General features: G+C 40.5%; 1 protein-coding gene across 1 annotated transcript; it reads right to left on the bottom strand.

The window, feature by feature from the left end:
- Positions 1 to 2228: 2228 nt before the first annotated feature.
- LOC119630268 (peroxidase) lies at positions 2229 to 17224 on the bottom strand. The gene is made up of 12 exons (XM_038019074.2): positions 17047 to 17224; positions 14967 to 15106; positions 13778 to 13942; positions 9269 to 9456; positions 8190 to 8394; positions 6868 to 7065; positions 6149 to 6293; positions 5239 to 5395; positions 4835 to 5002; positions 4005 to 4203; positions 3613 to 3718; positions 2229 to 2620 (listed from the first exon to the last, which is right to left on the bottom strand). Exons 1-12 carry the CDS (start codon positions 17169 to 17171, stop codon positions 2518 to 2520), a joined length of 1899 nt encoding a protein of 632 aa, XP_037875002.2. The 5' UTR covers positions 17172 to 17224; the 3' UTR covers positions 2229 to 2517.
- Positions 17225 to 17612: the final 388 nt, after the last annotated feature.

Here is a 17612-nt window from a genome sequence, read left to right on the forward strand (position 1 = left end):
GCCGACTATAGATACTTACTAATGGACTCTAAGTCCAGGTCGTCATGGAGGTCGACTTTCCTGGCGAATGTTGTTGTTCGGCACTTGTATATATGCGAGCTTATCTTGAAAATGTCGTAAGCGAGATTCAGGCATCTGTCAAATATCTTGTGTTCTGTGATGGCTACCGCCACACTATTATGATTACCGTATAAAATAAAACTGTTAAAAAAATTAAACTAATACCTTATAACGTAATAAAAAACAAAACGATACATATATAATAAAAAAACGGTGGTAAAATTTGATTTCAAGTTACCGTTTGAGTTTTCGTGGCAATTAATTTATTCAATTTAAATTACGTATCAACGCGAATCACATTTGCTAGCTTAACGTCAACTCGATTGTAAGTGATCTCAGTTGGCCGCGGACTCTGCAATACCTTAACAATATTACTTTATTACTTAGTATAAATATATTATTATTATATTGGAACGAAGTTCCTTATGGAACGATGCGGAGGGGTACCCTAACCGGGAAAAAACGTCAGTAACATAAGATTTTTATTAGTAATGCACACAGTGTACGACTTAAGTTTGTAATAACGTACAAAAAATAACATATTTTTTATCACTCATTGACCACGATCTCAGAGCATTCGTTTGCGCAAAACACTAATTAACTCTTATGCAAACAACCGTGACTGAAGTGTACCACAATAAGTTCGCACGTTACCGAATGACCGTGGGTTGTTGCGAAACCTCCAGTTTTCTTTTCTTTATACCTCGAATAGAACTTAAAATTAATATTTTTATAATAAGGAACTTCGTTACTATCCGGTGTCCCACGACACCACACATCTTTTTATAAGTATATTACCTAGTCAGGTCATAAATTCTGTCACATGTTTAATGTAAAATAATTGAAACAAGTTTATTAATTATGTAACCATTCATATACCAAAATGAACTTAACAAAACATAGATTCTTATGACACTAAAGTTTATTCAAAATGACCTTCGTAATTTTGAATACAGGCCTTCAATCTGCGCGGCCAGTCGTCTATCGCAGCACGAACGAGGTCCATGTCAATATCGGCGGCTGCCTTAATCAAGGATGTCTTGAGTGAATCCAAATTGGGATGAGGCTTTGAGCACGCCTTTTCCTCCAAGTGTTGCCATATCTTGTAATCTAACGGATTCAAATCTTGACTGGAGGAGGGCCAGTCTTCGTGCCGGATGAAGTCGATTTCACGCGCCGCCAGCCAGTCTTGTGTGCTCTTCGCTCTATGAGCTGGCGCCGAATCTTGTTGGAATACCCAGTGCATTGAACATGGTATGAGAAACAGGTTCCACAAGGTTCGTCAGGACTGTATTTTGATACACAACTGCATTCGTTTTTACACCTTTCTCACAAAAATGTACCTCTGTTAAGCCCCAATAAGAAACTCCCAACCATACCATGAGCGAGGATGGAAAATGACCTCGTTGGACACGCGGAATACGGTTGCTCGCTTCTTCACTACTGTGTGCGTACACCTTATCATTTTGTTTGTTGTATCTCTCTTCTACGGTAAAAATTTTTTCATCCAAAAAAAGAATTTCCCGATATTTTTTTCCCGCGTACCGCTTCAGCAAAGCGCGGCATCTCTTCAGTCTCCGGTCCATTAGACGAGCATTCAAACGATGTCCTGTTTTTCTTCGATATGCCCGAAGCCCTAAGTCTTCATTTAACACCCTTTTCACCGTGGTTCTGCTTAACCCCATCTGAAGGGCCAACAGTTTCGGCTTACGTTTGGGATTTCTTTGAATTCGCGCCTTCACAGCTTTTATCACTGCTGGAGTCCTAACAGACCGAGGGCGAACACTTCTTGACCTGTCATCTACACTAGAGTCTTCATTGTATCGTTTGATGGTACGATAAACGAATCTTTTGGTTATATTCAAATATTTCAGTATGTTAAAAATTTTAATTGGCGCGTAACCGCAACGATGCAACGCAATAGCTGCAACACGGTCTTCTTTAAGCGTCCACTCCATATTTAAAAATCAGTAAAATTCTAAAAGTATACATTTTTATTTTCATGAACAATTCGAAATTCGAATTCAATAAACTTTTTTGTGGCCAGCATTCTAAAAGAAAAGTTTTTACTGTGTGACAATACTTATGACCTGACTAGTATAAAGGTATTGTATTAGTCTTGTTTTACTGTAAGTGTAAATGTAAAAGAGAATAAAACACATACCCAATAATTATAATCAACGTTTATTTATGAGTAATATTCTGGCCGCTTATGCTTTCGGTGTGTCAATGTTGATGTCTATGGACTCCCGTAATCAATTAAAACAAATGTCAGCCCGTCACCACATTACCTAAAACTATAATACAGTTAATAATATTTTCGACGAATAATTTAATTTAATTGTAAAAAATATTCTGTCAGTATACATAGTTCTATTACTAAATCATGTGTAATAAGTAACTTATAATTTGAGGATAGAATTCCTTAACATAAGTCTTAGTGAGTAGAAATATGTTCTATTCATTCACTAATTGCCAGGTGTACTGTTCATTGCATTTGAAGTCCTTCCAGGCTGCGAAATCGATGCTGGGAATAATCTCGCAGCGACTTATTCTGTTTCTGAAATAAAAATATAAGAAGTCGCTGATAGCAGAGTACATAGTTACTTTTCGCCTCATATTTATGTACCATTTGGTACCATTTGGTACAGAAAACAATTAAAACCCTACGGTCGTTTATTAACAAAACTTCGTTTATTAAAAAAACATTGCGAGAATATTAGAATTGAAGGTTTGATGAGCAGGGCAGCCGTTGTACTATAAAACTGAAACTTAGAAATCATGTCTCAAAGTAACTGATGCCGTTTGAATTGTTTATGTCAATAGGCTCCGGTAAACAATTAACACCAGACGTGCAGTGAGCTTCACTCATCTTGACAACTAGGAATGATCTTGGCGATAAGCTGTCGAGAAGAGATGAAAAACGAAAAAACAATGCAACAGTATGTATTTTTTTATTTTTTTGTATATATGTATATACGAGCTCACGGCCACCTAGTATTTAGTGATTACCGGAGCCCATAGGAAACACGACGTAAATGCCGCCAACCACGAGGCGTGAGGTCTATATTTCAAGTCTATGAGCCCTTTTCGGGTCATGGGCCAAACCTCCTGTGAGGTCCCCGGGGCGACCCCGAGGGGACCCCGAGGCCTAGGGGGCGCTACCCTTATACTGTGTAACGGGTATGCCACTCGCCAAACTGGAACGCATGACTGATCCACGACAGAAATTACCAGTATCGTGGTACCTACCAATATGTTCTTCTACTACGGTCTAGCATAAATGAAAGTAATAAATAATTTGTGGATTTTAATTTTTTCCGTCATGGAAATAATTCATGAACATGTGTGAGGTACGTCTTTAATTAGACAAAATGGCATCCGTCTGTGGGATTTGAATAGTGGCACAGTCGCATTGCTCAATTCAAGTACACCGGGCCTTTTATGCTTTACGCCAGGACGATTTACGAATTATTTCGAATCCGAAATACCGTTGTAATTGCAAATGGAATATTTTTCTAAAAAGCTAACATTACACGAAATTATGCATACCTTGAATGCGGTCTGAGGAACGCTTGAGGCTGTATTTCGGTGACCTTATCGCCAACGTCACAAAGGATTCGAGCTATACTAGCTTTCCTTATTTCGAAAAGTTGTTCTGGAATGAAAGTTACAATTACAATTTAATGCGGGACAACCGCGGGATACAGTACAAAGACTGATCCCGTGTTTACTGCATCCAGTTGATACCCGCGACCCTCAAAGAGCGGTGGTTAACCTTGTGGAAGACTTGCAAACGCTACATCTTTCCGTACGCGGTTTTCACACGAGAACACATGGGGACATGTCTAATATTAAATAATTCTTCTTCTTAGTCGTACACTTCTGTTCGTTTTATTGGTTGGTTGTGGCTTTTGGGAGGCTATCAAATTATAGATACTTACGTAAACTAAAGGCGTTGGGTCTTTCCGAGCTCTCGTACCAATGTCTATCAGATACAATATTGCGGACTAGCTGTTCCACTACCAAGCAGTAGAAGGTTGGCGGCACGAAACCACCTTTAATGCGCCTCTCAACCCAAATACCGGCCAAGAGGTCCATGTCTTCAACATCTTCGTACAAATCTTTGAGTATTTCGATCCTCTAAAACACAAATTTATCGTCAAGTTCGTTGGAGATTCCAAAACAGATATTTTTTCTTTAATTGAATGTGTTCTAGGTAAGATATCGGACTTTAGAGTCTAAATACCTGAGAATAAGCTCGTGTTAAAATTGTCTACTATCAAAAACAAAAACATTAATCGACTAAAACACATACTTTTCGCATTAAAAGTGTACAATTTCCAAAAATATTCGAAATTGAGTTAATATGCGGAATCATTTGGTATCACCAGTATTTTTCTCATAAATACTGTCAAAAGAGCGTAGTTTTCGTTTTTTTTTGTTTCCCTACTTATTTTGACTAGTATTAACAGAATTAATACATAATTTTATCTTTCTTTAAAAGACAGATAATGTAGCTGGTAAGAAATAAAAAATTAATGTTGCAATGATGATTAACATTAAAAATATTACATGTAAATTCTTTAAAACACTCTCCTGTAAAAAATTATTAAGTTTTGAGATTATACAGTTTTAATGCGAGAAGACGACATTTATTCAAACTCGCTCTCAAACTAGTTACTGGCTAATCGAGAAAGAATAGTTTTTTAATGAATTATAGTTCCTTCCTTGCATCATAAAAAAATCAAAATATGTAATATATGCTACCGACCTCGGGGTCAATGACTCCTTCCAGGTCTCCCCATTTTTTGATCGTTTTACCGAAGCAAAATTCGTGGTATTTAACGTAAGGCTGGAACCCAAAATATCTGTTCTTGGAGATGTCGTTTGTCATCAGATCTGACGCTCTTTGGTGAGGACCCAAGCCGATATCAACGATCTGAAAATAATAATATAAAATAACATAAATTAATCTCAAGAGACTTCGTCTTCTGCAATATCTATCATCGGAGGGAAGAGAGGAAATTTTAATCTGAGTGAAGTTCTTGAATCTGTGGAACGATTTAGTATTAATGCATTTGGTCCTGAGCTATGTTTAAAGACTTGTTTATCGGCAAATATTGTACCGAAAAGAACAAAAAAAACAAACCAGATAATTCGTTTAAGCATACATACATCAGGATCAGCTGTATGGTCAATATTAGCACTGCCTTGTCTGAAAGCTCCTTGTGTTATATAATCTATGTTATTGTCCACATCGAAGAAGCCTGTTCTCAAAGTGAGGTTCACTATCGGATACTGCTTGAGATAATATCCCTTTGTGTCGTACATTCTGAAAATTATCAAATTAAAATAAATTTAAGTAAATTTAAGTTCAAATGGTGGGTTAATCTCCATGTCAGTAGAACTTGTAGTATTTAAGTCAACAACAAAATGTTAGTATCAGATAGTAATTAGTTTTACTGTTAATCTGTCAGTCTGGAATATTTCGTTGGAACTAATTTTATTGTTAGTATCTTAAGGTGTGTGATTAATATGATTGATATTCAAGTAATTTTGATACTTTTTATTAAAAACAAATGCAGAGCAACCATTAACACAGCTTCTTTCTAACGAAACTATTTCAATTTCAATTTAATAATCGAAATAATTCAAAATGTTTATTAAAACATCTAATAATATGTGCACATTTAAAGAATTATTAAATTGAGATTAGTATTATCAAATAAAAATAAAAACTAAAAAATAAAAACTAAAGGTATATCAGAGGAAGTGTAAAAGTAGCCTCAGTGATTGATAAATTAAAGAGCAGACGGTTAGCGTGGTATGGACATGTGATGCGTAGAGAGGAGATGCATGTGACTGGGAGATGTATGGAAATGCTAGTGCAAGGTAAAGGGGGAAGAAGTTAACCGAAGAAGACATCGATGGAGTGTGCGAATGACGATATGAGAGAAAGGGGAGTGAGTGTTGAGACGACGGCTGATAGAGGAGAATGGAATAGAAAAATTCAACTTGGCGACCCCACCCTAATGGGGTAAGGTGGAGACAAAGAAGAAGGAGAAATAAAAAGAAGTAAACAGACTTAAGGGTGCCTTCCTGGACGCTGTGGAGCCATCGCAAGACGAACGGGTACTCGAGCGAAACTTGTGGTAGTATTTCAGGATTGTACGCATCTCTGTATCCAAATGAAGGCGATAATACACCATCTCTGACCAAATTTTCACGACCTGGAAAAAAATTTATCAGTATATTTTGACTCAAATACAGTGTGTTCACTGGAGCCCATAGACATCAAAATGGAATGCCAGACTCAGACGTGAGGTCATAAGGTACACTGTTTGTGAATATTGTAAATGTGTCATCAAGCAAAAAGTTAACACAGAAGGAGTATATTTTTGTATTTCACGCCTAAAGGATTAATTTTAGGTATATTTTATAATATACAACAATAGACAAACATGTTTGATTTTTTTTTTCACTTGAGTATTTTATGAAACCAACAAAAGCGTCACTTTCTGTTGTGAAACATGACAACTAAGATTACGTCCCCATGTCTCAAAAGCAGCGGTAAAAATCCTGTTGTGAAGTTTATCAGCCTAAATAATATCATAAAAACAGGTAAATCTTGAGATCCTAGGCTCCTATAGAGCAATAATAAACATATAGACGTTAGTGGTCTTGGGCATGGTGGTAATTATAATCAGAAGTATTTAAGTACAGCTTAAGCAATGTAACCTACCACACTGCTTAAAAATGTAAAACTAAAAAATCCAATAAAGAAAGGTATTTTATCATCCTTACCCAAGAAAAGAGGTAACAGCTCATAAAAATATATCTGTAGAGCTACAGCGATATTTATGTCTCTCGCCGTATTAAAAAGCGTATTGTCATCCCAACACGGGTTGATCTTTGCCAATTGTTCCGCGATGATATTGTGGTACCTCCAAAACCAAACAGCCATTATATTGACACTAGCAAGTGTATTGCTACCGTCTTCGGCTGTCGAAAAAGAGTATGATTCATAAAACCGTGGCACGTCGAAGGGTTATTATTAAAGTTCTCTAAATTATCTGTGTCTCAACGAGGAAAAGTTGTTAAATCACCTAGTGTAGCAGATCGAGACAGTACACTAGTAAATTTTGATTACTATGCTTTCATTATTGCGTAAATTTAAAAATTAAACTGATATAATATAAAACGGTCGATTCAATAGTTTTTTTGTTCGTTCATGTTTGGCTCTTGATTATTTACCTTGATGTAGTTGAAGTTTTGGAGAGTTGTTGCTTTAGGGATGATTTTTGATAAGCCATACTTGAAATCTTTTAGCAATACTATTTCTTTTTTTAATTATAGTATTCATAACATTTCATGTCGTGAAGTCAATGGCGGATCCAAGGGGGGGGTCATGGGGGTCATGACCACCCCCTGAGCTGGTTCCAGGACTTAGGTGGACCACTAATTGAATATAATGATTTTATTTATATATTTTGTCACCATACAGATTTTATGTTACTACAACATACCTTTAATATATAATTAATTTAATATAATATAATAACTTTGTATAATGGCAAACGTTTGGGAACGAACGCATCTAAATTTGACTATGTGACCCCCTCCTGGCGCCAAAGCTGGATCCGCCCTTGCGTGAAGTGATTCTAACATTTACTCACACACAAACATCAAACGTCTCGGAAATATATAATATTTTTTTTATCATAATGGCCATAATATATGAGACAAGATCTGTTGAAAAGCGAATGATTGTCTAGTAAACTGGAATGAGGATAATTCCGAATGAATTGACGACTTTGACCGCTAAATTTCGTGTTTATCAAAGATATCAGGTCAACAAACTCAACTAGAAAACTAAGTAGCAAAATTCACTATAATAATATTCGGCTTTCGATGAATAAATATTTTTTAATGCGACAGAGACATTAACATTATTCAAATTGCCTTTCGTGTTTGTAAATTTCATTAACGTTTTATAGCTAAAAATAAAAAATAAAAACATTCACAGTTTATTTCGCTAAAACATAGCAACATCGTGTGACGTGAAACGTGGCTAAATATCGATTGATCGATACATTACTGTGTGCTGATGCCAGAATGACACTTACGTGTTGCATGACATCTTGTTTCTCTAGGCTTGTCGTTTAATAAGCAAAGGTTAATTTGAGATTTGGTGCTTGGAGGCCAGATTCTTCCATTCGAAATCTCATACTTCAGTAAGCCTCCTTTGAATAGTCTTCCTTTTGCCAAAAGCGATTTCAGATCGCTTCCATATAACATCGAAAGGTCCAGCAGAGGTGTCGATGATGTGATCTGTCACGAAAAAGGTGTTTGATATTTTACCTTCAATGTATTTTAAATGTAAGCTTTACTTGTAACAGCTAGATAAGTAAGTAAGATATATAAGAATGATATGTTATGTTATGTTATGTTGTGTTGTGTTGTGTTATTTTGTGTTATGTTGTGTTGTGTTGTGTGTTGTGTTATGTTGTGTGTTATGTTGTGTGTTGAGTTGTGTTGTTTTGTGTTGTGTTAATTTGATGTCATTTTTGTCTCACTAAATAGGTTTCATGGATGTATATGTTTTAATCTCTGTGTATGATATAGAAAATAAATGTCTTTTAAGTAGTGCCTTTATCGCATGCATAAGGTCACAAATAAAGTTAGGTGCAAAAGATCACAAATATAAAGCCGTCGTGGCCTAAAAGATAAGACGCCCGGTGCATTCGTATCGACCGTTTGCCGGCTGTGCCAGTGTTCGGATCCCGCAGGCAGGTACAATTTTTTTCTAATGAAATACGAACTTAGCAAATGTTGCGGAATTACTTTCACGGTGAAGGAGTAACATCGTGTGATGAAAATTAAATCCGCAAAAATAATGATTTGCGTAAATACTGGTTGGTGGTAGAACGTCTTGTAAGTCCGCACGGGTAACCACTATCCTGCATATTTCTGTCGTGAAACAGTAATGCGTTTCGAATCGAAGGGTGAGATATGAATGGTGAGGATGATTTATGTTTTTATGTCTATGGTCTCCAATAACTTAACTCCAGGTGGACGTGAGCTCATTCATCCATGTAAACAAAAAAGTGTGTCCCGTAGTATAGGTGACTAAATACTCGCTCGGATGTTATTTCTGACAGTGTATCTCGTTGAGTAAGGAGTATATCTCGTGTCCATTACATACCCTTTCTGGAACTGTTCCATTTTTCACACAGCCAGTGGATTGGAAAGACTCCGGTCGCGTCATGTTCAGACACCTGATGTCTGAGAAGCGGTGCACCGGATCATCATCAGGTATTTTATTCTGTACGCAATCTCTATCAGTTTTTCCTTTGGCCGTACAGCAATATGGCTTCCATATAATATATTTTACTGTTGAACATTAGAATTTCAGATAAAATTATACTGGATAGTTGTGAACATTATTCTCGCTTTATTTTCACTATTGCGTTTTTGCGAGAGTGGGATACTAAATAGCAGTGCAGCAAGTACACCTTAAAATTGACATTCCCATCTCATGTTTCGAAATTGTTAGTACCATTTGTAGGCTGGAGTAATCACTTAACAACATGTGATCCGTGAGCTCGACTACCGATCTTAAAAAACAAGAAACGAATTTAATATAAGTGTGGTCTAGAACTAATTACCAATGCTAACTTCAAATTTGCTTTTATACTTTTCCGGATATTGATATCATTTTTAACTTGATTTTATTGGCTCGGTATGTTTTTTTTTTTTTTTTTTTTTTTATTGCCTTTGTAGGCAGACGAGCATACGGCCCACCTGATGGTAAGTGGTCACCGTCGCTCATGGACGTCAGCAATGCCAGGGGCAGAGCCAAGCCGCTGCCTACCATAAAGAACTCTCCGCAAGCCTCGTTTGAAGAAGGACATGTCATAGCGCTCGGAAAACACCGTGGAGGGGAGTTCATTCCAAAGCCGGATGGTACGTGGCAAAAAAGATCTTTGGAAACGCACTGTCGATGAACGCAGCGGTTCCAGATAATATGGATGAACTCTGCTCCGATGGCGGGAGGTGCGATGATAGAAAGGAGATGAGGGAATCATCTCGAATAATTCCTCAGAGCATTCCCCATGGACCATGCGGTATAAAACACAGAGAGAACCGAAGTCCCTCCGTAGACCCAGAGGTTCCAAGCGATCCGCGAGCGCAGGACTATCGACCATCCGAACAGCCCGTTTCTGTATGGAGTCAAATGGAAGTAGCTGGTATTTGGGAGCCCCGGCCCAGAGGTGAGAGCAGTACTCCACGCGAGGTCGGACCTGCGCTTTATAAAGCGCAAGTCTCTGTCCAGGCGTGAAATACCGCTTCGCTCTGTTGAGAACTCCCAACATTTTAGAGGCCAATTTGGCTTTACCTTCCAAATGACTCCGAAACTGGACATCGCTCGAAATATCGACCCCCAGAATCCCGATACTCGCGGAAAGCTGCAGGGATACTCCTTGAAATTCCGGCGCCATGACAAAAGGGTCCTTCTTCGCAGTGAACGCGCAAACCTGTGTCTTCAATGGGTTGAACTGAACTGAATTCAGTTCACCCCACTTGGAGACCCGCCCCAGAGAGTTCTCCACTTCAGACACAAGTTTTAATCGCCTCTCGTGTATAACGCTTCGAGAGAGACTCTGATGGCCGATATATCGCGCATCCCCCGTGCTGTCATCCGCATAGCAATGCATGCCATCAATAGATAGCATGTCATTGATATGCAGTATGAAAAGCGTGGGGGAGAGCACCGAACCTTGTGGAACACCAGCGTTGATGGTCATGGTATCGGAGCAGCAGCCGTCGACGACAACTGCGATGCTCCGTCCATCCAAAAAGCTAGTGATCCACTTGCAGAGTCCCTCAGGGATCCCGTATGCTGGAAGCTTCGATAGAAGTGCCCTATGCCAGACCCTGTCAAAGGCCTTCGCGATGTCAAGGCTCACAGCGAGAGCCTCGCCCTTGCTTTCCAAGGCTTCAGCCCACCTGTGTGTAAGGTATACAAGAAGATCGCCAGCTGAGCGACCATGACGGAAACCGTACTGCCGGTCACTGATCAGCTGGCGATCCTCAAGATACTTAAGAAGTTGGATGTTTATGATTCGCTCCATCACCTTGGAAAGCAAGGAAGTTATCGCGATAGGTCTGTAATTCGAGGGGTCCGACCGGTCACCCTTCTTGGGGATAGGGTGGACATGAGCAGTCTTCCATGAAGACGGAACCCTGTTGGTATTGTACGAGAGGCGATATAGACGCGTTAGCGCGGGTGTCAATTCAGGGGCGCATGTTTTTAGAACCACTGCGGGGATGCAATCTGGCCCACTCGACTTATGGACATCAAGAAGCCGAAGCTCCTGCCTGACCGCACGCTGTGTGATGCGAATCTCAGGCATGGAGCTGTCACACCGGGAGATGTTGGGCGGCGTGGCTCCCCCGTCATCCAAAGTCGAGTATGAGGCAAAGAGCTTGACCAGAAGGTCAGCCTTCTCCTTCGCACTATGAGCCAGACTGTCATTGGACTTACGCAGTGGTGGAAGGCTTGACCTGCAGAAGTTACCTTCTGCAGCCTTAGCCAGCGACCAGAAAGCACGGCTCCCAGAGGGATAGCTATTCAGTCGCTCGCCAATTCTGGCAACGTGCTCCGACTTCGCCTTGGCAATAGCCCTCTTATAGGACCTAGAGGCGGCGTTAAATTTCCGCCTTTTCTCCGAGATATCAGGATCCCGGCATCTCCTAGCAACATTAAATGCCACGTATGCAGACCGCTTGAGGCGTGCAGCATCCCTACTGGCTTTATTATACCAGGGTTTGCTGCGACCCCCAACGGGCACCTCAGAAGAAGGAATGAATAATTCCATTCCCTGAAGCACCACGTCTTTAAGTCGGTCCGCACAGACGTCAGGATCATCGGAGGAAAAGCAGAGCCGCCCCCATGGGTAGGATGCGTAAAATTCACGCATTCCATCCCAGTCTGCTGACCTGTACCGCCAAACTCTTCGAAACCCGGTCGTCGTTCGACGACTAGGACGAGAGAGTGGTATGGCAGCACGGATAAGGCAGTGATCAGACGATCCAAGTGGAGCGTCGACCACCACACTGTATCCAGCTGGGTGAGTAGTCAGCAGAAGGTCCAACAAAGAAGGCTCGTGCCCCTCAATGTCTGGGACACGGGTGGGCTGTGTCACCAGTTGTGAGAGGCCGTAGGACAAGGCGAAATCGTAGGCAGCCCGACCCGGGAGGTCAGTGGTTCTGGACCCCAACCACTCCTGGTGATGAGCGTTAAAGTCACCAAGGACCACCACCTCCGCAGATGGGTACTGCTCAAGCACGCGGTCAGTCCCCTCTTGTACATGCTCAAACAGAGCTGACCCCGCATCACTGCTGTGAGACCTGTACAGGCAAGCGTAGACTCGGGTGCAGCCCCCATAGTCCACGCGTAGCCACAAGAGGGACAGGTCCCGTTGCTCGAGGCCCCGAAGCCGACGACAGCAGACATCCTCCCGGATAAACACGCACACCCCGGCTTTACGCAGGAAGGTGTGCTCCAATACGTAGCCGGGGTATCCGAGGTACGACGTATCGTCTGGGGCAGATATCTGCGTCTCAGTCAGGAAAAAGAGGGCAGGCTGCGCCGTCTCAAGGTGGTGATGTACGGCGTCAAGGTTACTGTGTAGGCCCCTGACATTGCTGAAATCCACATTAAACGTGGAATGGGGATCCGCCGAAAAAACTCTTTTTCTTTTGTCGACTTTCATAATTTTAGTTGGAGAGTAAGGATTTGGAGAGGTAGGATGCTAGAGGTGAGATCAAGGCAATACCTGAATAAAGCGCAGGGCACAATGAACACTCGATCCGGGGTTGCGCGAGAAGCTGACGCAGGGCATGGAAGGGCCCCCAGTCCACCCTGCATACGATCGCCGGGATCCACTCCGGTCTCCGACTCCGGCACGACGACCGCATGGCAGAATTTTACACCCGTTGGCGGGACAGCTTCCTGGGGCGGAGTTTAGTTGTGACACCCAGGTTCAGGTCCCCTACTGACCGGCGGGCGGCGGCAGGCACCGTTTCACTGGGTCTCCCTATACCCCCGTCAGCAACCCACGCCCCGCGGACTTGCGCGCACGTTTGCTCTGCATGTTCCAAGTATCACCAAGACTCACCCCCAACAAGGACGAGGAAAGGAAAGGAATAGAACTGGCTCTCCAACCCACATGCCGGAACACAGCTAGGCTATTTGGCGGCAGACTCTAGTTGGAGGGTGGTCGCCAGCCAGTCGGACAAGGTCCTACCACCGATTGTGTTTTCGGCTCCCGTTTAGCACCACCCAGGGGTTACTTGTAGGGAATCGCGGGTTAAACCTACGGAAGCGGGAAGCATCAACCCCCAAATGTTTGTATGATTGTTTGTACATATTTAACTGAACCCTTGAAAGTCATTTTCTTCGACTTTATTACGTCTAATTAACTTGAAAATGTTGCCTTCAATACAATAATATTATAAGATCACTCTAATACTTTAACCAGTATCACACCCAGCTTAACCCAGTACAAATAGGATTTAAAACGGTTTTTAAACTACAATACATACATTTTTTATGGCGATTTGGTTTGAAGAGGATTTACCATAGCGGATCATGAATCTAACCAACTTATAAGTTAATAAGTACATAGTTATGTATATACATGATTACCTGTATCATGAAGAGACACTACATCAGCAGACATGAAAACGAAATCATGAATCGCTAGTTGAGTAAACAATTGGCTGGAAACCTTGCCCACACTCCACAGATTGGTTCTTAAATACCTTGGAGTGGGCATAGCATTTCCGGATTTCGCCGTTTTCGGTTCAAAATCTGTTGATAAATAAGCTTTTTACAAATGAATTAGTATCGCCGGATATTCTCCGTGAGTGGCGATTTCGATCGTCTTGATGCCCTTGCTAGGGCCTGTTTTAGAAAAGCCGTCAGAGCCCGCATGCACGTCCGATGAAGCTAGGATAACACGTCGAAGCTAGTAGCATAGTTAGGCAAAACAGGAAGGTTCCACTATCCTGGTCGTTTCTGTCCTGATCCATCACGGGTTCCGATTTGACGCTTGGCATAGCCGTTACACGATACATTGAGGATTTCGACCTCATATCTCCAGGTGGGTAGAAGCATTCAAGTTATGATGCATATAAACCTTTATAATCACTTATATGTATTATTATGAAACTAGCTTTCGCCTTTTCCACGCGCACGGAGTCACAACTCCGTCCGCGTGGAATAGTTACTTTGGCATAACGCAATATTTTACCCCCACTTCATTTACGTAGAAAGTGAAAATATTCTTGAATTATAGAATATTAAGGAGCTATTTAAACCACTATTTTGAAACATTCTTTATTGGTGCTCCACTTGTAATTACCTTACCGTGATATTATATAGCCTGTAAGCCTTCCTCAATAAATGGGCTATCTAATACTGACAGAATTTTCCAAATCAGACCAGTTGTTCCTGAGATTAGCGCGTTCAAACAAAGAAACTCTTGAGCTTTATAATACAGTTTACCCTATTTCATTACCACGTTTTTTTTTTCCTACCTAAGCTGATACCCTTGATACCTTGCTGATACCTTGCTATTTCAGCGTAACCTTAGCTAGTAGGTGAGCTCACGGGGCCCAAACCGGAGTGATGCTAACACTGACCCTAGCAAGAGCAGTGCTTCGCAGAATCTACCACCGGATCGGAAACGCGACCCACGAATCGAAACTCAATGGGCTGTATCTATGGGTTAATTCGCTCGTCGAACCTTTCGTCGCAAGCGACCGGTGCTTGTGATACCTAAAAGCACTGTTAATGGATCGGGAAGATCCGTAATGACGTGTTTTGGAATGACCTTTATCGTAAACAGCTGGTAGGACTCTGACGAATGGAGTATGACTGGCGCCTCTGGTTGGGTGTTGGAGATTATTGCAGGAGCCATCAACCCGTCGGCCTTCGTTCGGGTCACAAGGTTCGAACTCTCCGACACACCAACTAAATAATACATAATACTATGGTTGATAAAGTTGGCGTTAAAGTAGCAGAATTACATATGGGCGCTATGAATTAATTTGTGTGTGTAATTTATATAAATATTTTCATTGCTTAAATGGATGGACGAGCTCATAGCCCACCTGGTGTTAAGTGGTTACTGGAGCCCATAGAATCTATGACGTAAATGCGTCACCCACCTTGAGATATAAGTTCTAAGGTTTTAAAATATACTTAGTCTGGCCATAAATACTGTTACAATTAAAAATAAACAAAATATTACCTTTGAATTTGGAATCTGTCATTTTAATATGATTGCTTATTAAGTTCTCATTTTGGCGCCAATACATTGTACAATATTTTGCGATATTAAATTGGAGTGGGGTGATAAATAGAACCGAGTCGCTGTGATTGCATTACACAAAGTACCTAGGTATGGAACCAAATGCAATTTTTAAAACTCTCCATACGCTTGGTATTAGTAAAATGTTTGTGTACCGGGCTATTAATAGGTGCAATAAGACCTCCTCTGTTAGTGACAGAAAAAGATCTGGCCGTCCACGTAGCGTTCGTACGAAAAAGGTGGTCAAAGCAGTAAGAGAAAGAATTCGAAAAAATCCTGTCCGAAAGCAAAATATTTTATCTCGGGAGATGAAGATAGCACCTAGAACCATGTCGCGTATTTTAAAAGATGACTTAGGACTTGCAGCCTATAAAAGACGTACTGGTCATTTCTTAACTGATAATTTAAAAGAGAATAGGGTGGTAAAATCGAAACAACTACTGAAGCGGTACGCAAAGGGAGGTCTCCCTTTGCGTACCGCTTCAGTAGTTGTAGAAATAGAAAAATTTTGTTTACGGATGAGAATTTTTTTACAATTGAGCAATTGAGCTCACAACTGAGCTCTAAGGAACCTTCCCAATCGGTCGACAGAGTGCAACGTGGGCACTATCCGACTTCAGTGATGGTTTGGTGGGGTATCTATGAAGGAGTGACTGAGCCATACTTTTGTGAAAAAGGTACCAAAACATCTACACAAGTGTATCAAGATACCATCCTTGAGAAGGTAGTGAAGCCCCTTAACAACACCATGTTCAATAATCAAGAATGGTCCTTCCAGCAAGACTCGGTGCCAGGTCATAAAGTTCGGTCTACGCAGTCTTGGTTGGAAACGAACGTTTCGGACTTCATCAGAGCTGAAGACTGGCCGTCGTGTAGTCCCGATCTTAATCCGCTGGGTTATGATTTATGGTCAGTTTCAGAGAGTACGGCTTGCTCTAAACGTCATGATAATTTGGAGTCCCTAAAACAATCCGTACGATTGGCAGTGAAAATTTTTCCCATGGAAAGAGTGCGTGCATCTATTGATAACTGGCCTCAACGTTTAAAGGACTGTATTGCAGCCAATGGAGACCACTTCGCATAAGCTTTTAATACTTTAAATTGTTTTATATTTGTGTATTAAACTAACACACTGTAGAAGTAATAAATGTTATTTGCAATAGAATCTTTTTTCCTTTGTCTCAGTATTTATGGCAAGACTAGGTAGTTACAACGGCTGCCCCACCCTTCAAATAGAAACCCATTACTGCTTCACTTGAGAAACAGGCAAGGTGGTGGTACCTACCTGTGCGGACTCACAAGAAGTCCTACCACCAGTAATTACGCAAATTAGAATTTTGCGGGTTTGATTTTTATTACACGGTGTTATTCCTTTAGCGTGAAAGTCAATCGTGAACATTTGTTAAGTGTGTATTTTATTAGAAAAATTTGTACCCGCCTGCGGGATTCGAACACCAGTGCATCGCTCAACACGAATACACCGGACGTCTTAACATAGTTACAAAAAACGTTTTAAAAATAGCATAATCAAATAAAATTATACTAATTAATCACGAGATCAATGATCAACTTATTTAAATATGTAGAAGAAAAAACTTACAAAGTGTTATTCGCTTTGTCGTGTTGTTTCACTTCATCTTTACTAATAACATTACCCGTGTAAGAATCATAAAATATGCAATTAACTGTAACGGCGAATAGAGATAAAAAAACAAAAATAATCATATTTTTTTTGCCGACACGTCCTTCTCCGTACAAAATAAGCTGTTACTGAAAACAGATATTCATTCTCACATCCTAATATAACTTTGTGTGACCATTAAGCTTTAACAAAACTGGTTATTGTAATCTGTATGTTGATAATCTATATATATAAAAATGAATTGCTGTTCGTTAGTCTCGCTAAAACTCGAGAACGGCTGGACCGATTTCGCTAATTTTAGTCTTTAATTATTTGTGGAGGTCCAGAGAAGGTTTAAAAGGTTAGGTAAATATGAAAATGTTCGGAATTAAATAAAAATAACAATTTTATTTTTCCTTTGATGTGCCCCCTATCGGATGGATTCCTTTTGTTTGTTTTTGTTTATTTTATACAAAAGTTTAGATCTTTTATTTATCGATTGAGGCACTAAGAAGTCTGCCGGGTCAGCTAGTTTAAGAATATAC

Source organism: Bombyx mori, chromosome 22 (assembly GCF_030269925.1).
Source record: "Bombyx mori chromosome 22, ASM3026992v2".
Classification (NCBI taxonomy): domain Eukaryota; kingdom Metazoa; phylum Arthropoda; class Insecta; order Lepidoptera; family Bombycidae; genus Bombyx; species Bombyx mori.